The following is a 26066-nucleotide window of genomic DNA, read 5'->3' on the forward strand; positions in this document are numbered from 1 at the left end:
CAGGTTTTTGTATAACACCAAGAGGGCAGAACAGTATCTGGAACTTGTGGTTTCTTTGAAGACAAGACTTTGAACAGGAGTGGGGGCAGTAGGGAAGAGGGAGCTAAACTCTATAACCTACCTACCAGTATTTTTAAAAAGGAAAAACAAACAACCTGAAGACTTTCATGAACCCCAGGATACTTGAGGGCCTCCACACAATTGTGTTCTTCAAGTACTGGTTCTCTTCATTTATTAGCAATGTAACCTTGGGCAGACTGCCTAAGTGTCTCAGTTTCCTTACTGGTAAAATAGAGATGATCTATAATTTGTAAGGATTATGTATAAAGCTCTTAGCTCAATATGTAACACAAAGTAAGATCTTAGGAGAAAAAAACCACCACCACTTCCTTTTCCTTGGCAGTTCCTGTAACCCAAAAATCTTAATAAATGAGAAGCCAATGCAATAGTCAGTCCTAAGAAGCAAATGAGGTGGTCCTAACTAAGTATTTTTGAACTGAACCTCCTGTCCACTTAGTTCAGCCAGAAAGGGAAAAGAATCTCTAAACCTGTTCCGTGGCTCTTTGTTTAGATTCACTTGAAGAAACAGAAGTATCAGGGCCCTAGGCAGGTCAGGCTCACTCAGACTACAATGGACTAAAAGTTCAAGGCCCTAGAAATAACCCCATTCTGGAAGAAATCTCAGAGATTCAGTCTAACACCTTCATTTTTCAGCTAAGGAAAATCAAAGGCCAGGAATGTTAAGTGATCTGCTCAAGTTAACAGGAGACAATACTAGGTTGACTCCTACTTTCTATCAGGCTACAGCCAACTAAAAACACACCCTGCCCTGATCAGGCAGACTAGTAGAAGTCCGAATTCACAGGACTCAGAACCAAGGATTTAGTGATGCAATAACCCAATTCTACTTCTCTCCATGACACTGCCCAGGAATACAGACACAAAATTAGGTCTTCATGAAATCCTAAGCACTTAAAAAAACTGTAGTAAATTTATTCAACAGATTCTTCAACTTCTGTCCTTTCCGGTTCCCCTTTTCACCTTCTGTATTATCCAAGCCTAAAGGCTCTCCCACCAACAGAGGTCGTTCTCTGGACAGAATACAAGATCTCAGATATGTAACTCCTACCAGTCTCTTGATTTGGGCAGATATTTTGGTGACATTTTCATTCTTTTGATCTTCAAGCTAGGAATTTTCCATCTGCCTATTTTTTTGGCACTCCTTTGCAAGCATTTATAAAAGGACTGGCCTTTAACTGACTGGTGAACTAAGACCTTAGTTAAAGGAAGGTCAAAGAGGCTGCAAAACACAAGACTATACTGATTCTTCATACTCTAGTCTGCTCATTCACTCTGCTGTTCTCTCTGGATAAACTCTCTCCCTATAACTGACCAAAGATCAGCCCTATGTTTATTTTATTTTAGGAAGAAAAGAAAAACATTCAGAAGTGGAGATATGAGTAACTTAACAATGAGAAAAAGTTCTACAATACAGCTTTTGCTAGTCATGAACCAAAGGTTTCCTGAATCACTGACCCCATCTGGTGGCCAGCAAGTTACATTAACAAAACCCACGTACCTTAAGATGACTTGCACTCTATTACAACAAATCATACACGAACTTATGGCCACGTGGGCCAGAAGAGTTGATTACACCACTCTAATCTCTCAATATTTTTTGCTAAGGAACCAATTTATAGCTTCTGAGAAAAGTAAACTATCAAAACAAACTATAAAGCCAACCTTCTCTCACTCCCCCTGCAAAATTTCATCTTTCCCTTTATCCTTTTATTACCATCTCACCAGAAAAACCCCACACCCAGTGATTCCAGTCATACAATACATATGCAAAAGCAGGTTCATTTCGTAAGTAAAATCAATTTTATTAATAAAGATCTTTCCACATATCCAGAGCAAACAATTAATGAATTTCAAGGAAAAAAAACCCAAAACCTACATACAGTGAAATTAGAAGTATCCCTGGATAACAACAGATATACAAATATGTACACCCATCATCACCGCCGCCTCCGAAAACCTGAAAGGAAGGGAAACCAAGAATAAGGCAAAGGACAGTTGGAAAAGCTGAGGGGACAGAAAAAAAGAAACCTAGAGAAAAGGGCTCAAGAAGGTTGGGTCCCCTAGACAGTACTCTGTACATCCTCCCAGGACAAAGGACTAGAAGTAGGAATGAAACTAAACTTGGAAAACAGTTCCTTCAAGTGACATTTTCATAGTCCTACTTAAGGAAGCCTGCACACCAACCGTGGGACCTTAGAAACAGAACCCAGAAACCTTTTTTTTTTGTGAATGATGCTGATTTTCAGCTTGGCAAAAAAGAGAAAGCCCACTTCTAAAAAAATCAATGCTCAGTCTGGAAGAGGTAACTACAGGGGTTGGTCTGAGACCTAAGATGGCAAATCCAGACAGCTGACATCCCAATTCATACTCCCTACTCTGCACTTAACCATCCAAGTCCTAGCCATTCACTGACCTTTTTTCTTTCGACTTTTCTTAGGTATCTTCTTACGCTTCTTAATAGGATTCTGGTCCTGGAGACAGATGGAAAAGTGAAGGAATGGCAGGTGCTTCCAGGTGTCAGCACCCCTTTCCGTGTTCCTCATGGTAATGAGCCCCACGTGCACCTGGCTGAAATCAAGGAGGCTGCTTTCCCACCACTGTATCGCAGCCTTACCTCATCAAGATGGGGTGTTCCTCCTGTCAAAGCACTGATGTCACTAAAGTGTGTGAGGGAATGAAGTTGTGAATTCATGACACTTGCTCGTTTTCGTCGTCCTTTCTCGCGCTTACTGACACTTAAACGCACCATCATGCTCTCCTCATAGTTAATCCTGCCAAAGAAACACAGTTTACAACATGTTCAATCTACACACAGAAAGCTGCAGCTAAAAATCTTCACCCCTTCTTCAAATAGTTCTCAAGAAATGTCACAGCAAGTCAATATAATATTTAAGAACAATCAATGCACATATTGAGCTTCTTCAATGAAATATTCTTTATGCTAGAAATTCCCTCCTCCCTAGAGATGAACTCATAGCCCATCCATAAGAATATTTAAACTATTATACCAAAAAACTTTCACCTTCAGGAACAGAATTCCTACATGAGCCCCTTCACTCAAATCTATCAACGGTGGAGACTGCCGCCCAGGTAAAGTTGATGAGTCTGTATTCACGTTATAGTCACTTTCCTGCTTTTCTTTCCTGAACCTGTCTAGCATTCTTGATGCCACTATAAAAACTTGATTTTATTGGCTTCTGCACAGAAGTGAGAGTTGTGACAGTGAAATACGGAATTTTTAAAGTCCCACTAGGCGGAACTGCACATATTTCTCTTCGTATAGCATCTGCTCAGCCTAAACACTTGGGAAGATATTTTTTCCCGAGCTCCTATCCTGTACTTACCAACCCTAATTCTTAGAAACTATCAGCCCATTTTCCACTCTACTTTCTCTATAATGTGAACTCTCTTGGTACCAGGCTTAATCATATCCATCCAAAGCATAAAGACAGGTCTCCATGGGGTAGAAAACAATTTCCAATTGCAAGGATTCAGACCTGTGTTGATCCTCCTGACTCTGGCGGGTGACATGAGGATGCCAAGCATCACGGATTTCCTCTGGAGCATCTGAGTACTGCTCCTTAAGTTCACGAATGACAGAGCTGCTCAATGCCCGTTTTCTGGCCCGTTCTAGGCGTTTCTTTTCCCTCTCAGCTTCTGTTTCATCTATATGATAAAAATCAGTGAGGGTTATTCCAGAACAGAGAAAAAGATAAAAGAGACACAATTTATGCTGAGGAGGCAGTAGACACAGTTCATACCATAATGTACTGGAACCAAGCGTGGTGGAACGTATTTCTTAACTGTTCCTTTTACAGATTTCTTTCCTGAAGCTTCAGATTGGCCTTCTGCTTCGTCTTCCTCCTCGTCCTCAGAGCTCAACTACAAAAGGAACGCAAAATCCATAAACTCAGCAAGTGTTAGACACTAAGTAAAACCAAAGCTAGAGTACCCTGGGGAGTTGGGAATATAAACAAAGGGGAGAAAGGAAAATCTCATACTCTACATTCTAAGGCACAAGACAGGAGTCAACAGTAATAAGAGAATCCCAGGAGATCTAGGATCACCATGAGGCTCATTCAGGCTTTGAGCCCTCAGGAAAATCAGGTGAATGCAATCCCTTACCTTGCTCATCATATTGCTGGGATGAGGCTTAAAACGGAGAGGGTCATTCTCACCTGGGGGGGGGGGGGGCACAAACAAGGGATTTTACAAGATTTGGAAATTTATGATAGTCCCCACATAATCTTACAGCTTCTGCCACTTACTGAGGCTGCCTGTCACTGCAGTCTTGACTAGCTTGTCAATCTGATACTTCAGTTTTTGGTCCAAGGGACGAAGCTTTTCCAAAACCTATAATGTGGTTAAATAGGGTTACGTTCCCTTCCCCAAATTAAACATGTCAAAGCCTCTACATTAATTTGCCAGATAAAGCATCTAAAATATAAATAAAGTAGAGCAAGTGAAAAAAAAATACTTTTTTCATTTGGTTTCCTCACTTAATCATGAGAACACCCACTTAAATGAGAGCTATTGTGTGACAGTCCTAGGGTTCAGGCTGTGGAAACCCAGAACGCTAAGATGCGAAATGCTTCATACCGTGCGGATCTCTACCAGTCTCAGAACTGCAGCATGTCCCTGAAGAGACCCTCCTGAGGCTTTGTCCAGGATGAGATGGGTTAAATCCATAAGGTACATGAGCAATAGCTGGTCCTTCACTTCCAAGAGGCTGAGACCCTGAGAACAAAAGAGTAAGAGATGCCAATTCAGTTTTAGCCAAAGAAACAGGAGGAGAGCCTAGGGTAAACAGGGTAATTTTTTCCAAGTTCAAGTTTTTCCTCATCAGTTTATACAAGGTATCTGGAGTAGTCTCAAGGACGTGACTGTACCTAAAATGGCCACTAAGAAAATTATGAGAGAAGCAAAGCTCTGAGGATTACTGCAAGACAGTAAGAGCACAAAAATCAATAAAATGTCCCCAAAACTACTATGGTAGGGTTTCTCAATCTCAGGGCCATTGACATATGGGAATGGGCAATTCTTTATTGTGGAGTCTGTGTGGAAAACAGTATCCTTGGCTTCTACCTTTAAGGCCCTTCCAAATTTTGACAAATTTTGTCACCATATGATGTTCAATCTTTAATCAAAACAATTATTGGTTTTTATCCCCATACAATTATGTGATACAGTTAAAAACAATGATCTATACATACTGACATGGACTTAATTCCATGTCAGCACTTTCTACACTACAATATGGTTTCAGTTAAGGCAGGGAGAGTATGATGCACACATTTTATTTATTTCAATTTTTTTTTAATTTTTATTTATTTTATTTTTTTAAGGGGTCTCTTTCTATTTATTTATTTATGAAATTTATTGTCAAATTGGTTTCCATACAACACCCAGTGCTCATCCCAGAAGGTGCCCTCCTCAATACCCATCACCCACCCTCCTCTCCCTCCCACCCCCAATCAGCCTATTTCAATTTTTTTTTAATCTTTATTTATTTTTGAGAGAGAGAGTGCGAGCAGGGGAGGAACAGAGAGGGAGACACCGAATCCGAAGCAGCCTCCAGGCTCTGAGCTGTCAGCACAGAATCAGATGCAGGGCTGGAACTCACAAACCATGAGATCGTGACCTGAGCTGAAGTCGGACGCTTAACTGACTCAGACACTCAGGTGCCCCTGACGCACACATTTTATACACAGAGAAAAATCTCTGGAAGATAACACACTAGTAACAACTGCTCTCCCTGGGGATCAAGATGAGGGAAAGGAAGAAATGGAGCATTTGTATTGTGAAAGTATTTTTCATCAGGCATACATTACTTTTACAATAAAATAAATTTCCCAAAAATATACCCCAGTGGTTATCTCAGAATGGTGATTATATTGGTTTAAAATTTTCTTCTTTATGCTTCTATGCATCTTCCAAACTTTCTAAAATTAAAATCACATTACATTTACAGTCAGATAATCAAGCAAATATCATATGAGTAACACAGGAGGGCACTTAAGCTACAGTTGTTAAAGAAGTTGGGGTGCCTGGGTGGCTCAGTTGGTAAAGCATCCAACTTCAACTCAGGTCATGATCTCATGGTTTGTGGGTTTGAGCCCCATGTTGGGCTCTGTGCTGATATCTGGAGCCTGCAGCCTGCTTCAGATTCTGTGTCTCCCTTACTCTCTGCCCCTCCCTGCTTGTGCTCTCTCTCTCTTTCAAAAATAAATAAACATTAAAAAAAAAAAAAGTCTTTGTGACTACTTAAAATGAAACTGAAAAGTCGACAGCCCTTGGAAGACCTATTTTATTTCAGACAGGTTAAATACTCTGCCTAAAATTACACACGTATTAGAGGAGTATGGGATTCAAACTCAGTCTGACTCTAACACCAAAGCCCTGGGTATTTTTAAACAAATATGGGAAGCTGCTGGAGATCAGCACTAGTGTGGTAACAGGTGGAGGCGCAAAGAATTTAAAGACAAACTGAGTTTAACTTCTGAATTAGGCATTTGGTAGTCAAATAATGGGTAACTCAATCTCATAACCCCAGTCTCCTCATCTATAGCATATACAGTATTTCCTTTCTGCCCCGAAGAGTAATTACGAGCTTAAAAAAGATAATATGAAAGAACTCTATAGTCTGTAAAGCACTTAGTAATTTTCGGTCCTGAAAGATAAGTTACTAAATTCTGTTCAATGAATAAACAAATATATAGTGATCTAATATATATGCTGGCAGCCCAGAACCAGCCAAGAATTTGAGAAGTAGGTTCTTCCTGACTAGCTTGGACTCTGTCAAGTTCAAATAGAGTTATAAGCATATGAGAAAAAAATCAAAAAGAAGAAAACACAATGATAAAAATAAAAATAGGTAAGAACAAAACTGAATAATGAGATAGAAAAGGCAAAGAGAACATATTAGAAACTCTATTAGCTCTAGGGGCGCGTGGCTGGCTCAGTCAGTGAAGCATGTTACTCTTGATCCCTAGGTTGGAAGTTTGAGCCCCACACGGGTGTAGAGATTACTTAAAAAATAAAATCTTTTTTTTTTTTTTTTAAGTAGGCTCCACACCCATCGTGAGGCTTGAACTCATGACCCTAAGATCATGAGTCACATACTCTACCAATGGAGCCAGCCAGGTGCCTCCCAAAATAAAATCATTAAAAAAAAAATTCTATTAGCTGTCTTTCTAAAGCATAAATCTTCTGTAAATCCCATATTTAAAAATCTTTCAGTGACTCTTTTTAAGTTACCACAATGATTTTCATACTTTTGTTGACCTATGGAGTATATTAAGTAATATCTTAGAACAAAAACTCCACATGTAAAACAAGAGTTTTCCACTTCAAGGATCCTTCAAGAAGGATCCAAAGCCCTCCTTCTATACTGCTCCATATCCAATGATCCCTAAGAAGGTTCTACAAGACTTTAAATTAAAAACCACCATATTTCAATTTTAACATGCATATTGTTTTCATATTTTCACATCTCTAAAGTCAGGATGTATCTTTTAATCAATGGTACCTTAATGTTATGTCATATGTTAACAGGCCGAATTTTTTTTTGTATACAAAATAAGTGGCAGGTCCCAAATTAACAGCATTAGATTGGATGAAATACAATAGTAACTCCTCAGTTGGCCTACAAGGCTCTTCACAGAGTGACTACTTTCCTAGTCTTACTTCCTACTTCCCACCTTCCACTCCCACACTGTACATCCAACCACACTAAATGACCTCCTTTCCCAGTATATCACCATGCTTTCAGGACTCTGTCCCTTTGTACATGCTGTTTCTTTCTGTTCCCTGGAGTCCTATTTATTCCGCACAATCCTGTTACCACCTGTGTGAGAAGCCTTCCCTGACTTCCTCTGTTCCTCTGGCAATTATTTAATCTCTCTCCTGGGCTTGCACAGTACTCATTATGACTCATCAGCAATTCTGCTGTTGCTTATACCTATTGTTTTGATCTGTCTCCTCTCCTAGACTTCAGCACAGAAACTGGATCTTATTCATCTTTGAAGTTCCAATACAACACAATAAATTTATGATGAAACAGCTGTTGAGAAGAAGTCAGGGAATGCTGACTCTTCAAATACGTCTTACCTTCTCTGTAGGATAGGCTCTAGCTTGAACTTTTTTTGTGAGAGCTTGTACTTGTGCAGTTACAGCCATCACCTGAAATTAGTCCAAATAAAACCGCTGACGAGAATACACCTAGTCATCTCTGAGCATGGAAGGGCAAAAACTAAACAAATCACCTGAAACAAAGCCTAAAATATTGTTACTACCTTTCTTCTCAGACAGTATAGGAAAGATGGTTTCTGATACTTTTTCATAAAGTACAAAAAAATTTCTACTTCTTAAAGCTAAAGAAATCATCTTATCAAACCATGGGGAGGGGATGGGAACTGGGTCAGTGGTGATGTGGGGAGACTGTACCTTATCTGTACTGGCTGAATCAACCAATACAGCTGGCTACCCAAAGGGCAAATCCTATCACCTTTCCCAGCATTGGTTTCTTTAGCTATGAGAATAAAGGAAATACATTCAGATAACTTCTTTTTGGAGTTTTCTGTATTGCTTTAGATGCAGAAATAAATTACTTTGAATTCTAGCCCGAAAAGGTTTTTTCATTAAGTCACTTGGCTCTTAAGGAATTTGGTATCATTCAAATATATGTCCCTCAAACGACCAAAGTTTGGAGGTGAAGCACACAAAACGAAAGCCAATCCGTCAGTGACCCATCCCCAAGGGGGTGACATGACTCACCTGATCCTGAAGGTTTTTCAAAAGTGTCACGGCACTTTGCAGGTCTGACTCCAGCACCGCCTATGAGAGGGAGAGAGAATTAAAGAAAAGCACTTATTTCCTCAGGATTATTAGAAGACTGGACGTATGGGGAGGAAAACCCTCTTCTCCTTCAGACACCCCACATTCCCGACTTTTCGCAGACTCGTTTCACAGTCGGCCAGCCCTCCAGGTTTCTAGGAGAAGCGGTAACTTCAGCCCCCTCACCCTACTGCTGCTTTTACCCTGCTGTATCAGGGAAGCTGCTTCTCTGAAGCTACTTTCGTCACCTCCTTTCCCTCGCGCCAATTATTTGCCCAGAGCCGCTGAAGTAAGGAAATGCCTACACAAGGAAACAAACTCACAAGATTCCCAGGCGCCGCCATCTTCACAAACCCCGCCTGTTCCGGGGCGGTACTTTCGGAGAGCCAACGTTATCTGATAGACTTGATAGACAACTCCCGCTTGCAAATCTAAGCCAATAGAAATAAGGGCCTCTCACTTCCGCCCCGAACAGGATGTGGGGAGGAGAAGCCACGCCCAGCCAATAGAATGGAAGAACTGACTAAATTCGTCAGACTTAGGGGGAGATCCAATGACGTAAAATTACTCGTGGAAAGGGGCGCGTGATTAGTATATTGAGGAGAATGATGGAAGCTAAACCAATAAAAACGGGGCAAGCGATTGATCGACAGTTAGAAAGACCCTATGGAAAAAAGGAGTTTGCTGAGCAAACTGATAGCCTATTGGCTCCCCGGATGCCGCAGAACCCAGTCTTTTTCACTACGCTGCCCTTGCGTGGCCACAATCTACCGCTAGGTGGCAGTCCTTGGCTTCGCTCTGACACGGCAGCGTTGCGGATCCGCCAAAGCTGTCTGCTGTTCCAACGCGGTCCACGCGAGGTTCCCCACCGGCCTCAAGGCCCTTGCATAGACTTTGTGATACACTCTTGTGTGACCCTGGAGAAGTCACTCGGTCTCTGACATTTTTTTCATCTGTAAATAAGACAGTTGAGCCAGAGAAGTCCAGAGCCAGGGTTTAGAAACGGACACACCGACACTTGGCGCCCATGTCCCTCATCGTGTTTACTGGGGACACTGCGGAAAGAACCCCCCCTCCCCAGGTGCAGCCCCAACACTCCTCATCCCTATCTATTTGGGGACTTAAAAGGGAGCACGTTTTACACATGAGGAAGCCAGTTGAGATTTATGTGACTTGCCCCCGTCACACAATTTCGCAGCCGAATTTGGCCCAAACCCACCCCGTATTTCATTATGCCCTGCCTCATCTTTTCTCAATACTTTAAAATATGTCAACTCCTGCTTCTCACAAGCTGATAAAGTAAGTTGGGTGGGTATTACTTGCTTCCATCACCTGCCTTAAGAAATAAGCACTGCAAAAGGTTAATAATGGTCTTGAATTTGTCCAAGCTGACCTAGGACTAGAAATCAGATCTCCTGACTTGGAACTGTCTTCTGGAACTAAGGAAGGAATAACCCCTGTATCTCTGCACTCAGGGTGGGAAAATCCTGGTTTCTAAATCTTCTGTTGGACTCAGGAAGAATAGGTAGGGGTTGTATCCAATCACCGTGTCTCTTAACATTGTTTTGCTGCTTCAGGCCCACCATGGAAGCTCAGGGTGCCTTGACAGCCTATTCATTCAATTAACCAATAATTTAAAAAAAAGTTTTTAATGTTTATTTATTTTTGAGAGAGAGAGAGCACAAGTGGGAGAGAGAGAGAGAGACAGACAGACAGACACAGAATCTGAAGCAGGCTCCAAGCTCTGAGCTGTCTGCCCAGAGCCTCAGGTGGGTCTGGAACTCGTGAGATCCTGACAAGCAATGAAGTTGGAGGCTTAACTGACTGAGCCACCCAGGCTCCCCTAACCAATAATTTTTGTACCATTTGTCAGGATCTGTATTATGAAAAATTTCCATCTCAACATAAATTCTCGTACTTGTCTTGTTAGGTTACAAGTAAGCTTTTCTTTTCCTTGGGACTTGAAATTAATCTGTTCCCATGCATTATGATGTCAGCAAAGAACAAATTACACTACTTTGTTTTGGTTTTGATTATTAAATACTTACTAATCATTCTTTTCGTTACAAGAAAATCTTGGAGTTAACAGTACACTAAGTCTTTGTAAAACTCTTCCAGGACTCAACCAAGTATTGGCAGAGAACACAAGATCATTAAATTTATTATTTTCTATTCCAACAATTCCATAAACTGTTAGTCATTAATAACATTTGCATGTACTGTACTTCCTGTCCATTCCTCTAGATATAAGATTTTTTTTTCTCTCTGATTTCTTTCAGGATTTTTCTGTCTTTGGCTTTTGCAGTTTCAACATGGTATGCCTATGTATGGGGTTTTTTTGGTTTTAGGTTTTTGTTTTTTTGGTATCCATCCTGCTCAGCGTTTTCTTTTTTAATTTTTTTAAGTTTATTTATTTATTTTGAGAGAGAGAGAGAGAGAGAGAGAGAGAGAATGCAAATGGGGAAGGGGCAGATAGAGGGAAAGAGAGAATCCCAAGCAAGCTCCCTACTGTCAGCACGGAGCCCAACATGCTCCAAGCCCAACATGGGGCTTGATCCCACAGTGAGATCTTGACCTGAGCCGAAATCAAGAGTGAGATGCTCAACTGACTAAGCCACCCAGGTGCCCCAAAGATTAGTTCCAAATTATGGAAATAGCCCAAGTGTCCATCAACTGATGAGTGGATAAAGAAGATGTGGTATACATACATATGTGTATATGTGGTACACACACACACACACACACACACACACTGGAATATTACTCAGCCATAAAAAAGAATGAAATCTTTCCATTTACAAGGACGTGGACAGATCTAAAAAGCATTATTCTAAACAAAATAAGTCAGTCAGAGAAAGACAATACCATATGATTTCACTCATATGTAGAATTTAAGAAATAACAGAAACAATGAAAAGGGAAAAAGAGAGAGGCAAACCAAGAAATAGACTCTTAACTATAGAGAACAAGCTGACTGTTAGCAGGGGGGACGTGGGTGGGAGATGGATTAAATAGGTGATGGGGATTAAGGAGTGAACGTCTTGTGATGAGCACCAGGTGTTTTATGGAAGTGCTGAATCACTGTATTGTACACCTGAAACTAACATTACATTGTAGGTTAATTAACTGGAATTTCAATAAAAACAATGAAAAAAAAATAAAGCTAGGGGCATCTGGGTGGCTCAGTCGGTTACGTGTCTGACTCTTGATTTCAAGTCAGATCATGATCTCATGGTTGTGATATTCAGCCCCGCTTTAGGCTCGTGCTGGGCTTGGGGCCTGCTTAGGACTCTCTCTCTCCCTCTCTCTCTGCCCCCCCCCCCAAAATAAACTAATTAAAAAAAAGAATAAAGTTGTATTTTACAGAAAAGTTATCTACACTGACTTAGTTTTTTTAAAAAGAGTTTTATTGAGGTATAATTTATATACCATAAAATTCACCTGTTTTAAATGTATAATTCAATAATTTTTAAAGAAAATTTACAGAGTTATACAACCATCACCAGAAAACAATTTAGAACATTACCACCATCCCTCATGCCCTTTTGCAGTTTATCATCATTCTCATTTCTATCTAGCCTTAGGCAATCACTACTTTCTGCCTTTATAGGTATTCCTTTACTATACATTTCACGTAAATGGAATCATATAGTATGTAGTCTTTTTCATCTGTCTATTTTCACTAAGCATAATGATTCTGAGTTTTTGACTGTGAGATCATAGACCTGAGTAGAAATCGAGAATCAGATGCTGGGGAGCCTGGGTGGCTCAGGCAGTTGAGCATCTAACTTCAAGCTCAGGTCATGATCTCACAGCTCGTGAGTTCAAGCTCCATGTTGGACTCTGTGCTGACAGCTCAGAGCCTGGAGCCTGCTTCAGGTTCTGTGTCTCCCTCTCTCTGCCCCTTCCCTACTCACACTCTTGCCTCTCAAAAATCAATAAACATTAAAAAAAAGTCAGATGCTCAACCAACTGAGCCACCAAGGTGCTGCAATATTTTGATCATTTTAAAACTCAACTGTCTTCTTGAGTTGTAAAGGTTCTCTGTATATTCTTAGCAGAAGTCCTTTATCAGAAATATGACTTCCAAATATTTTCTCCAAGTCTGAGGCTTAAACTTTAATTTTAATTTTCTTAATAGTATCTTTTAGGTACAAAAGTTTTTAATTTTTATGAAGTATAATTTATCAATATTTTCTTTTATGGATTGAGCTTTTAGTATCATATGTAAGAATTTGTGTCTAACCAAAGACTTTCCCTATGTTTTATTCTAAAAGTTTTATAGCTTTGGATCTTAAAATTAGGTGTATGGCCCATTTTAAATTATTTTTGTGTATGGTGTGAGGTAAGGTTCTACATTTATCTTTTTGCATGTGGATATTCAGCATCACTTGTTGAAAAGACATTTTCACCCAATTGCTTTGGGATTTTTGTTGAAAATCAATTGCTCTAGTTTAGTTTTAAATTTTAATTAAATTAAAATTCAGTTTCTCAGTGGTTCTTAATACATTCCAAGTCCTCAATAGCCATATTTAGCTAGGGGAAGACAGGGAGAGTCCCAATCAAGTCAGGAAGGTGGGAAAGCCCAGCCTGGGGTGAGGGAGTATTGGTAGGCCAGTCAGACCCGGAGGTGGGAGGCTGTGAAAGGATAAGATGGTATAAGCTGTGGCCAATTTAAATGCCAGCCAGGGGGGCCTAGGCTTTGTCTCAGATACAACATAGGCCCTGGAGGCTTCTATTCATGACAGATATGTAAGATATGTAAGAAGTGATACTTTAGAAAATTGAGTCTGCCAGTCATTTGGTGAAATGAGCAGCTGGAAGACTAGTCAAGGTGCTGTTGCAATTATCAGGTATGAAAAGGGGGCTAGCTGAACAGGTAGACTGCAAGGAGCTGAGAATTACTAGATGGGGCCCACTGAGATGGGGCAAGTTCTGGAGAACGTTGTCATTGCAGATGCTGGAAGGAAGTCCAGACCAGCCTGGAAGCTTGTAAAAGGAGTTAGTCCATTAAACAGTCAGAGTCAGGAAGATGTTCTAACAAGACGGCAGTAGGACAGGTTTGGAAAGCCTAGCAGGCTAGTGGTAACAATAGATACCACTCACTGAGCACTCACTGTTTGTTGGGAGCTATGCTTGTAACTTCTTTTTCTTCCCCTAGCTTTCTTCTGGTATAGTTGACAAATAAAAATCGTATATATTTAAGATGTACTATGTGATGTGTAAATATATGTATACATTGTGAAATGATTACCACAATCAAGCTAATTAACCAATCTATTACCTCATATAGTTACCTTTTTTTTTCCTTTTTCTTTCTTTTTTTTTTTGGGGGGGGTGGGTCTAGTGATGAGAACAATTAAGATCTACTCTTAGCGAATTTCCAGTACACAATACAGTATGGTTAACTATAGACACTCTGATGTACATCAGATCAACAGAACCCATTCATCTTTCATACCTGGAATTTTGTCCTCTGAACATTCCCCCTACCCTCTAGCTGTTGGTACCCACCATTCTACTCCCTGTTTCTCGGAGTTTGGCCTTTTATTTTCCACACACAAGTGAAATCATACAGTATTTGTCTTTTTGTGACTTATTGCACTTATCACAATGTCCTCCAGTTTCATCCATGTCATCACAATAACAAGGTTTCCTTCTTTTTAAAGACTGAGTAATATTCCTTGTGTGTGGAATCAGATTTTCTTTTTTCTTTTCTTCTTCTTCTTTTTTTTTTAGATTTTCTTTATCCATTCATCCTTTGACTGACACTTAGCTTTTTCCATGGATTGACTATCATAAATAATGCTACAATGAGCATGGGGGTGCAGATATCTCTTTGAGATGGTGATTTCATTCCCTTTCGATATATACTCAAAAGTGGGAACACTGGGTCATGTGATAGTTCTATTTTTAACTTTTTGAGGAACCTCCATACTATTTTCCATAATGGCTGTAACCAATTTTTTAAAATAACTCCATATACATAATCCTTAAGCCAAGCAAATGGGCTAGATATTACCATACACGTTTTGTAAATAATTTCATTTATTTATTTATTTATTTATTTATTTTAGAGAGAGTGTGAGTGGGGGAGAGGGGCAGAGGGAGAGAGAGATAATATTTAAAAATATTTGTTTATTTGTTTAAGACAGAAAGAGAATGCACTAGTGAGCAGGGGGAGGAACAGAGAGAGAGAGAGGGAGCGAGAGAATCCCAAGCCAACTCTGTGCTGTCAGCACAGAGGCCAACGCAGGGCTCAACCTCACAAACTGGGAGATCATGACCTGAGCCAAAATCAAGAGTGGGACGCTCAACCAACTGAGCCACCCAGGCACCCCTACCATCCACATTTTACAGATAAAGCTGAGGTTTAATGCTGGGGTTCAAAGCCAAATCTTCCTGGTTCCAAAGCCTGTGCTCTTGAGAATAGTTCTTGTCAAACTTTTATGTGCATTAAATCACCTGAGAGGGTCTTGTTAAAATGCAGATTATGTTTCAATAGGCCTAGGTTGGGGCCTGAGATTCTGCAGTTCCAACAACCTCCCATGGATACAAATGCATCAGCCCATGGATGACACTGAGTCACAAGACTTTGAATGATACTTTTTTTCTCAGAGAGGTGAAGTAAATCACCCAAGTCACGCAGCTGGTCCTTAGCAGAGCCAGAGTTTTTGAACACGGGTCTATTTGACTACAAAACCTATGCTCTTAGATATTAAGATGTGTTATCTCCTCTTATTATCAGGAGACAGGGCCACCAGCTTCCAGTCTAGGGCTTGAGGGAAACATCTAATCTCTGAGTAGATGGGAGCCAGAAAAACTAAAAGAGTTATCAAAACAGGGCTTCTGACAGAGGTAACACGACCAGGGTCAGTTACCACACTGGGGCACAGGGTGGGGCCCAAGTCTTAGGAACAAGACAGAAGCTAAGTTTCTGGAACTATTGCATGGGGGCAAGGATAACTGGATGCTGAGACTCCAAGTTAGGCCAGAGCTCGTTCTATCCCTCTTGCATGGGACCTAATCAGGGATAGGACTGCCCCTGCACGTGCAACAAGGCATAGCAGAGGAGAAAATGGACAGAGGGTTGGGAGCCAGGCTATCCTTCATACCTTGCTCCCCAGGATCCTTGGCACTCCCCAGAGAGGCTAGGCCTTCCTAGGGCTCACCCATATCCTTGGGAGCTATAGAATCCATTCCCTGCACTCTCCTTGCTCACCTTCCATTCTCTTGATTCCGAGCCTTCCTCCCACCACAGTCCTCCATGTGCATACTCCCTGTTTGTATGACAGGATGGTTCCATGTTTCAGGCCCTTATCTTATTGACCTTGTTCTGTCAGGACCCATAATAACTGCCTTTGCTTTTTCTTTCCTTTTTTTTCCATCCTGACTTGCTCCCTTTGATTGGCCAGGGCATAGGGTGGGTGTTTGGGAAGTGGCAGAAAACAGAGACACTATTATTGACTCAGTTTGGGGTCTGCAGTGGGGCATGGGGGACCCATGGGAGCAGCACAGAGCAGGGTGAGAATAGAGAGTGGAGTATTTTAGATGCCTCTGGGCTTATGCTTTTGTGTCAGGAAAGCAGCCATCCACGCTGCACCAGCTGTCAGCTCAAGAGCTGCATCAGAGTCATCAGCTATATTAGGATCTTGGACAGAACTTTTGATTGACTTTTGGCTAAAGGCCACTTCAGAACTTCCACAACAAAGGACAGGTACAAATGTGACCTAAAGTATTAGTTACAAAGCCCCAAACAGAAAAAAATGACCAGATAAATTTTTGAGCATGAAAAATGAGACATTTCAGAATTGGCTTTGCTAAAGAAATGCTCAGACACTATCATGTCAATATCAGCGTTGTGGAAAAAGTCTTTTATGCAGATACAGACATTATAGCCTCTGCTATACTAGGATAATTTCCCATGACCTGAGAACCCACCATGTGCTTACTGTCACTTCTGCCCACAAGCAGGGTCTCTCTGTCCAAGTGACCCCTTCTCCCTCTCTGTCCAAGTGACCCCTTCTCCCAAGAGGATGATGTCCAAGGGGCAAAGAAGAGCCAAGGCAGAAAGACACTGTTTGTCAGCATCCTCTTAGATATACTTTTTTTTAAACATTTTATTTTTAAGTAATCTCTACACCCAACATGGGGCTCAAACTTACAACCCCGAGATCAAGAGTCATATGCTCCACCAACCGAGCCAGCCAGTACCCTCTCCTCTTAGATATCCTTTTTTGGCCTCCTTGAGTTATTAATTAATTAATTAATTAATTTAATATGAAATTTATTGTCAAATTGGTTTCCATACAACACCCAGTGCTCATCCCAACAGATGCCCTCCTCAATGCCCATCACCCACTTTCCCTCAGTTTATCCTCAGTTTTTAAGAGCCTCTTATGTTTTGGTTCCCTCCCTCTCTAACTTTTTTTTTCCTTCCCCTCCCCCATGGTCTTCTGTTAAGTTTCTCAGGATCCACATAAGAGTGAAAACATACGGTATCTGCCTTTCTCTGTATGACTTATTTCATTAGGCATAACACTCTCCAGTTCCATACATATTGCTACAAAAGGCATATTTCATTCTTTTCCTTGAGTTATTTTAAATTTCATTTTGGTTCATTTTTGAGAGCTGATTACCGGTTAGCCCCTGGAGACTCTGTTAATCATTCAAATGCAAGTTACTTGAAGAGAGACCCCTAGAATCATTCATGGCTTGATAAGCCTCCAACAACTACCAACATTTAAATTTAAGTGTCCCAGTTTAAAAAAAAATCTCAATGTATATTTTATACATATACACAAAAGGGTCTGAATGGATACCCTCTAACTACTAACCATGGTTATCTTTGTGGAATGGGACCATGAATAGTGGAAGGGGCTTCACTTCTTTTGTGTTATAGAAGATTCATTGTTTGAATGTTCAAAGTCATGAGCATTACTTTTACAACTGGGAACAAAGGAGAGAAGGAAGAAGGGGAAAGGAGGGAGGAAAGAAGGAGACAGAAATTTGGAAGAGAGAAGAAAATACAGAAAGGCAAAAATACAAAGAAGGGGAGAGCAAGTAAGAAAGAAAGAAAGAAAGAAAGAAAGAGAAGGAAGGAAGAGGAGCTCCCTCCACCCTCTCCCTGAATAAGATCCAGGGAATCTCATCTATGTCCCTCATCCTCCAGGAGCAATTGGAGCCCTCATAGGAACAGAGAACAGCAGCTGTCCACCTTCTTTGGTACATTATTCATCAAGTATTTATTTGATTTCAATTTGTCAGAGTTGAAAGAGCTCAAGATAAAAATATACATAATAACTTTTGGTCATTTAAAATATCAAAATGGGGGGCGCCTGGCTTATTCAGCTGGTAGGGTAGAGTATACAACTCTTGATCTTAGGGTTGTAGGTTGTAGCCTACATTTCTACAATGGGTGTAGAAATTACTTAAAAAAATAAGGCCTTTAAAAATAAGTAAGAAGGAGTAAGTAAATACATAAATATAGATAAATAAAAATTAAAATAAAAAATTAAAATAAATAAATACAATAAGTGAATAAAAATAAATATTGAAACAATGAACTACATTTAGGGAGACTAGAGGTAAAGAGGCGGGAGAAGGGGAAAACATAAAAAGAACATACAGAGCAAGAAAGAAACAACAGGTTGGAATAAATAGCAACACACACCAGTCTGCTTAAAAACCCCAGGAGGCCACTACTCCTTGCTTAAGCTGTGATACCTGGTTCCCTAAAGGTTGGGCCAGAAAGGTAAACCTAGAAGCCCTTGTCTCCCTTTTTCCTCCAGAATGCCCACAGTGTGGGCCAGTGGCTGTGGATGTGGTTGCTTAAGACACACCTCTTTGTTCAGGATCCATCTCGAGCTTACCTTCCACGGAAGCCTCCCTTAATTGCCCTTTGCCCTGCAGCTCTGCCCTCAATGATGACACTCCTTCATTCCTGTAGTTATGTCCTCAATTTTTCAGTTATTTTGCATTTGTCAACTGTTGTCACTCTGGACCTGTGATCATGTTGGCCATGTGTTCATCGATCTGAAAATTCTTTGAGGACAAGGAGGCCTCTGACCTGTCTCTTGACCCCTTTCAGTGTCTAGGTGCTGCCTGGTCCACAAAGAGTATGCAGTGACCTTCCTGTCCCCTTCCCACCATCTCTCCATGCTCTTCTCCAGTGACACTGCCAGAAGCCAGAGGGACCACGGTTAGCAGATGACCATGCAGGCACGGCTGTCTAATTCTAGCCAAGGGCATGGGGGAAAGGACAGAGCCCAGGGACCTGTGGCCTGTTCTTTGAGAGGACACAGGGCTAATAATAGGAGGGGAGATTAGGGAGGGATTTGAATTGCATTGTTATCTCACAGGAATGGCCTTTGAGAGCCTTTTTCCAAGCTCTTCCAAGAGCGGCACCACCCCCTCCTCTGCCCTGTGTCTCTGAAGGAGTGCTCACCGCCTTTCACCACTTCTTTCTCTCCTCTTTCCATCTGCTCTTCTCTGTTAACCCCCAACCGATCTCTCCCTACCCTGTCTGCCCAGCCCCAGGGCCTCTCCAGCCCGTCCTCATTCCTCATCCCTTTTCTGTCTCCTGCACTGATTTTCCTGACTTCTCTGCCTTGATCTGCTTCCTTCCACCGCTTCCCACAAAGTCCTTCCTACATAGCCTTCCTGCCCACTTCTGTCTCCCTCTTGGCCCCCACCGCCGCACCCCCTCTCCTCCTCCCAGGTTCCCCACTGTCTTCAGCTTCAGGCACCAGACTTGCTTTCCAAGCTGGTGGCCTTTGTCTCCCCTTTCCCAACACATTTGAGCCAGTTTCTCCCTCTCCTGCCTCTGTCCCCTTGCTCTGCCCTCCCTCAAAGCTGAGCTGGACAAGTATAGGTAACAGAGATTGAGGTAGACTGATAGCCTCCATTCCCCACCAGACACCAAGCATTGGGACACCTCTGAGAACAAGACCTGGGACATGCAGGCCACAGGAGACACCTCCTTGAGGCCAGCCACAGCTATTTTTAGGAACCCAGTACCACAAAAAGGCCTTTTGCTTTGTTTCACACCACCCCCATGGAACTGCTCTTGGCAGCCAAGCTGTAATCTCAGAGACAGGGGGCCCAGGCACGGGGAAGCCAGGCTGGAGACTGTGCCCCCTGCCCTGGCTTCTCAGAGCCATGAGACTCTGCCCTTGGGGCAAGGTCATCTCCCCCCCACAACACACAGACACACAGCCACACTGCTCTGCCACTCTCTCTGCCACTCTTTCTGCATTCTTGGCCTATTCACTCCACAGCTGACCCTCCGATCTGCCGGCCCCACCCCCTACTCCTCCACTGCACCTCCTGGCCCGCCCCTCTCTCTCCAGCTCCCAAAGGACCCTTCACTGGCTCTTCCCCACTCCAAACAAACCAACTACTTCACCATCTTGCTTCCTCCCCCTCTTCTTGCTCAGAATGGTTCAGGCTGTTTTGATTTAGTAAATCCAAAGCCCTTTGATAAAGGTCCTTCCTTCCTTGCTGCAGGTGGGGAAGCTAAGCCCCCAGATTTGGTCCCTTCAGGGTGGAGAAGCCTGACCAGCTCTGTCTTTAGTCTCGTCTCTGGTCCAGAGGTGATCTGGCAGTCAGGCTGCCTGCTGCCCCTGAAAAGCTCCCTTGGGAGAAAACAGCAGCCAGCTCTCTGGGCTCCTCCTCTGTTCCAAATCAGACCCAGGGAGGTCCTTACCACCCGCCCCCAGGGCTGGAAGGTGAAAAGTGTGTATCTCTTTGTGTTCTTAATCAGTTTCTTTCTTTTTTTAAAAAAAATATTTTTTAAATGTTTATTTATTTTTGTGAGAAAGAGTGCAAGTCGGGGAGGAGCAGAGAGAGAGGGAGATAAAGAATCCGAAGCAGGCTCTGCTCAGAGCCCGACATAGGGCTCGAACCCATGAACTGTGAGATCATGACCTGAGCTAAAGTCAGATGCCTAACTGACTGAGGTGCCCCTCTTAATCAGTTTCTAATAGCTGTATGGACTTTGAGGCATGTGCAGCAAAGGACTGGAATTAAACCCCTGCTCACACACTCAGCGACAGGAATGCTGCACAGGAGGTCAGCCTTCCACCTTGCATTCTCTTGGAACCCTAGCAAGAGCCGTGCTCCAAGAGACCAGCAGCTATCCCCTGGCCAGTTTGTGGGGCTGGGGTACATAGAGGCACCTGCATGGTCAAAGCAGCAACATCATCTTTTCAGGTAAAATAAAAATTCGGAGGCATTAGCAAGCAGAAGAATCCAATTCACAGGTGCCACTTGTGTTTCCAGAACACTCTCAAGGGTTACTCGCTGCCCTCCAGCCCTACTTTGTCCTCATAACCTGGAACACTGGAGGCCAAGACCCAAGAACTTTCTCGGGCAAGTTGGTGAGGGCCAGAGGATGATGGCGTGGCTGCCCCAGGCTCTGCTCTGAGCTCCCTACAAGCACATCTGGAGATGCGGGGGAACCGGCTGAGTCTTTTGCTTATGGCAGGAGGCACCCCAACTCTCCAGATATTCCCAAACCACCACTCAGTCTTCCAGAGAGACAGAGGCAGGAATAGGAAAACAGAACCAGAAAATGCAAAAGGGAATGGGAAACAAAATAAGGGCATCTCTTATTACCCCCTCTTCATGAGTTTGGGATTGCCCGATCTTAAAAACACAACAAACCATGTTACTTGACTCTCTTCCCTTCTGGTTGCTGTCTAATCTCTTTTACTTCACTGCCAAGCTCCTCAAATGCACGGTGGCCACCCACTGCCTTTACAGCCTGGCCACTCATCTTTTTCCTGATACTTCTCTGCAGCTTGCTCTGCCCTGTGACTCTGCTTAAGGTCCTTGCTCCAAAGTCACCCAAGTTCCTCCTCTGTCTCCCTGTCACTCAGTCTTTCTTTGGCATCTGACACTGTGGCCACCTGTTCCTCTTGAAACACATCTTCTGGCTTCTAGGAAACTTCTCTTTTTTTCTGTGCTCCTTGGCTCTCCTTGGGTCACCTTCTCCCTTCTCTGTGAGCTTCTCTTCCTTCTCCCATATTTGCACTGCAAGTATCTCCTGGGGCTTTCCCTCTCGCCTGCAACCTCATGGCTTCTTCCCTGGGCCCCCTGAGGCAGTGGATCTCAGGCACCAGCCCTGTCAGCCCATCCCATCATTTCAACTTCCTACAAGGATGCAAAACGTCCTCTGTCCTCCAACAGCTGCCCCATGGTCACCTCTGACACCCCCACACCAAACATTTTTGTCCTTTCTCCCATCTGCTGAAGAGCTCATCCCCATTGCTGCCACTCCCATCCTCGCCAACATTGTGCAGTCATGAGTCTTCCTTCCTTGTTTCCTGTGTCCAGTCTCCCAGCAAGGCATTTTATTTCTTCCTTAGAAACCCTTTCCAGCCTTGCCCCTTCCTCTTCATGTCTTCTGGCCCTGCCTTCCTCCCAGTCTTGACTGTTATTCTGTCCTACTCTGGGTCTCCCTGCCTTCAGCCTCTTCTCCCTTAAAGCACCCAATAATATCCTGCTCAGTTCCTCTAATTCTGCTGTCATGATGTCACAGTGACTGCCCCTGGTTCAGGGCTTTAATTATTTTTCATTGCCTCCAGGATATTGTCCATTTTGCTGGTTTGGGAAACATGGCAGTGTCAGTAGAAAGAACCTCAGAGCAAGAGAGACCTGGGTTTGAATCCCAGTGCCATACTTACTGTTGACCTTCAGCAGACATCTTGGCTTTAACCTTCAGCAAACATCTTGGCCTCTCTGAACCTTGTTGCTCAACCATAAAATTCAATTTAATTGGCAGGCAAGTGTAATACGTATAAAACACAGTGCATTGTGCCTGGCACAGGTTGGCATTCCACAAACAAACAGCCATTTCCCCTCTTGTACAGTGTGCCCCCCCCCACGAATCTCAAGACCCCTTCCCCATAGTCCAACAAGGCATATGTTCTCTGAGTCTTCATGACTTCACCATGCCATTTGTCTGCCATGCTTTCTGTCATGCTGTGATTCTCACCACCACCTATACCACATCCCCAATCCCAATGCTTCTCAAAGCCCTACCCTTCTTTCAAGCCCCAGTTTCAGGCCGTCACCTAGAAATCTTTGACAGTTTCAACCCTCACTGATCAAGAGCTTCTCTGCCCTTGGGTTGTTCTGGATCTGGGCCACACTGTGTAGCCCTGAACCATTCTCCCTTGGTTTCTGGTATGTTACCTGTGGCTTCCTGAGCTGATGGGAACACCTGTGAGTCAGAGGCCATGTATCCTTCTGTAGTCCCCACAAAGCTGGGTATTCATCAGGGTCAGCAAGGCATCTGATGAAATGACTGACTGGGACCCAGCTGGAGGGAAGGAAGGATGAAATAGGCTGAAAGCTGGGAGGGAGGCACTCCTGGCAATTTCACAAATACCAGTGCTTTGTCTTCAGACTGGCTGTAGAAAGTAGTTCAGACCCTGTCATAGGTGTGTGTGTGGATGTACGCTCACACATATGTGTGTGTGTATATGTGTGCAGGCATGTGTGTTTGTGTGCATTCATCTGCATGCACAGTGGTGGGTAGAGGTGGAAAGATAGACGATGGGCCCAGGGAGGCCTGCTTAGGGAAGTAGGGCCTCTGACAGAGAGAATGAAGTAGAGAACCCCTTCTCCCCTTGGGAAGGGGGACAGCTAATTACTCAGCCTGTTGGCTCCTCTCTGAGCAATTACCATCTGCTCCTAGTAAATTGCATGGTCTGTCCGTATCTTGGGCTGATTCAGGCCTGGAAGCTACAGGATAACTGTGACCAGAGCAGAGGTCCTTGGGTGGAGCAGGGGCCTATGCTGGGTCCCCAGCTGGGGCCCAACATAAAGAGACCAGTGTAGGGCTCCAGGTCTAGACACCAAAGTGTCCATCCAGCAGGCAACTCCGGGATGCTGTTTCTTGGTTTGCCTAATTATTTCACATCGCAATACCTTGGCCATTCGTTTTCCATGAGTTTCTAGCCCCTCTGTATCCTAAGTCTGGCTCTGGCTAAGGGGTGATTGGGATTTCTGAAGGAACCCAGGTCAGCCCCATCTCTGAGGGCCTCAGTTTAATCTGCCTCCCTTCCACAACCCAGTTCTCAGATCCTAGAGCCAGCCCAGCTCCACCAGGTAGTGGGATCTCTAAGATCCTCAGCCAGGGCGCACACAGAACAATCTAGATGACAGTTGTCTGGAATGGCCAAGCAGCCTCCACCTGGGGGGGGCCTCTGTTCCCATCAAGTGTCCCTGGTCAATACCGCCACTTAGATGGGTGACTCCTGGTGGGCCTCAGTTCAGCATGTTGGCCTGCCATGAGGGCAAGTCCATGAGCAGCAGTCAGGCACTGCTGCCTCTCCTGGCCCCAAGGCTGGACTATAGGCCTAGACTGAGCCTAGGACAGCTTGAACACTTGGGCCTCCTGGTCACAATGTTCCCTGATCATGGTGTGGCAGCTATGATTTGGGTAGAAGAGACCACAGGATTGCTGGATCTTTGATCCACCCTGGCCTGGACCATCCCTCACACCAAATTGACTTAGTGGGGCTAAGAGAGATGTGGGGCAAAGAACCTATGGCAAGGTAACCAGTCCTACCACCTGGCAGCCAGGTCTATGTTCCTAACAGTAAAAACTGCCACTTCACGAGGGTCTACTATGTATCTGGGCTATGCTGGGCCCTTTACCTATGCAAACCCTATATTAGAACTTAATATTCCTGGAAGGGATGGTCACATTTCCCATGTTACAGATGATAAAACTGACTCAGAGAGGTTCTGTGACTGACATTGAATACACAGCTGGAAAATGGCACTTTTCCATTTTCCAACTTTTCCATTGGGTTTCAAAGTGGATCTTTGTGACTGACCCCAAAGGTCACCAGGCTGCTCCTTGCATGCCCTCTGAGGCCTCCAGCCTTGCATCTAAATTGGCCATGCCCCACAAAGCCTCCCTTTTGGTGAGGCTACAAACACTCTCTGAAGGCAAGACCCACCTTCTCAAGTACCCCAAACTAAAGAGGGCCAGACCCAGTCACTGCCTTCTCCCCACTTCTCTTTCCAGTTGTCCACTGTCTATCAGAAAGTGGAGACTCTGGAGTAGAGAGTGGGGGCAGGGTGCAGAGGGGTACAAAAGATTTTGGAGCTAGCAAGAAGACAAAAGAATGACAAGAAGGAACAGCTGTTTGTAAAGGGAAACCTGAGACAGGCACAAAGCTCAGGCCCTAATTCCAGGCTCTCGTGGAGCCAGGGTAGGGGGCCCCCAAGGTCAGAGATTCTAGGGGTGGGCAGATAGGAGCACTTGGCCCCACTCTGGGGTGGGTCCCTTCTCCCAGGCACTCATACAACTGGTGCCTCATTCCTCTCCCTGAGCCAAGCCCCCTGCCTCTTCCTATCCCCCTCTGCTCCCATCTTTGGGGTTGGGGCCTCCTTTCTAATTTCCTTCTTTCCATACTGAGGTCCACTCTAACCTGCCCTAGTGCACCCCCTCCTTCCCCATTCCTGGAGTAATTTTAGCAACTTTTCCTCTGAACTCCTGCTGGCATGTCACAGCAAATGGCCCCTGTTTGGGCCTGACACTTGATCAGGGTGGTGACAGAGCTCAGACAAAGCAGGCACCATGCCGGGGAGGGGAGGGCAGGGCAGGGCAGGGGAGACAGATCACCTTCCTTTCTCTCCAGGCCTTATTTGGTCTACCTTGGTGAAGCCGCCCTCCCTCTAGACCCTCTTTATTTATAGCATTTTGCTCTGCTCGCCTTTGTCTTGTCTGCTCTCACTCTGTAGTACACTCTGAACTCTCCCCACCCACCCCCACATGGTGGGGCCCCGGCCCCTCACTCTCCCCACCAGGAATGTGCATGTGAGCAAAGGCGCTGGCTAGGAGCTGAGGCCCAGATTCCATTTCTACAAACAGTTGAATAGAGCTGCCAAGAGGAAGGGTCTTTGTTTTGGTCACCCCTTAGATCCTTATTGATGAGAACAATGCCACATTAGGCACTCAGTAAATACTTGCTGAGTGAAGGAATTAGCAAAGCTGCTGCTCAGTCTTCAGACAGTAGCTAGTGGAAGGCAGAGAATCATAATAGAGCCAAGGGCAGGTGCTGGAGGGCTGGCGAGTGAGTGGGGGGTCTTTAAAGACATCAGACCCTCCAATCTGTCTCCCAATCGTG

At 43.7% G+C, this 26066-nt stretch overlaps 1 protein-coding gene across 1 annotated transcript; it reads right to left on the reverse strand.

The window, feature by feature from the left end:
• Nucleotides 1–1858: 1858 nt before the first annotated feature.
• NGDN (neuroguidin) lies at nt 1859–9321 on the reverse strand. Its single transcript, XM_049613073.1, has 11 exons — nt 9240–9321; nt 8857–8916; nt 8191–8262; nt 4681–4818; nt 4350–4434; nt 4207–4259; nt 3843–3963; nt 3579–3747; nt 2696–2852; nt 2495–2552; nt 1859–2038 (listed from the first exon to the last, which is right to left on the reverse strand). Exons 1-11 carry the CDS (start codon nt 9258–9260, stop codon nt 2019–2021), a joined length of 954 nt encoding a protein of 317 aa, XP_049469030.1. The 5' UTR covers nt 9261–9321; the 3' UTR covers nt 1859–2018.
• Between the last annotated feature and the right edge of the window lie 16745 nt (nt 9322–26066).

This window comes from Panthera uncia (assembly GCF_023721935.1).
Source record: "Panthera uncia isolate 11264 chromosome B3 unlocalized genomic scaffold, Puncia_PCG_1.0 HiC_scaffold_1, whole genome shotgun sequence".
In the NCBI taxonomy this organism is placed as follows: Eukaryota; Metazoa; Chordata; class Mammalia; order Carnivora; family Felidae; genus Panthera; species Panthera uncia.

Coding starts and splice junctions, on each gene's coding strand:
- NGDN (XM_049613073.1), bottom strand. CDS start 9,260: ATGGCGGCGCCTGGGAATCTT. Junction 3,964..4,206: donor CCAGCAATATGATGAGCAAG/GTAAGGGATTGC, acceptor TTCCTTTTGTAG/TTGAGCTCTGAGGACGAGGA. Junction 2,553..2,695: donor GAACACCCCATCTTGATGAG/GTAAGGCTGCGA, acceptor ATCTGTCTCCAG/GACCAGAATCCTATTAAGAA.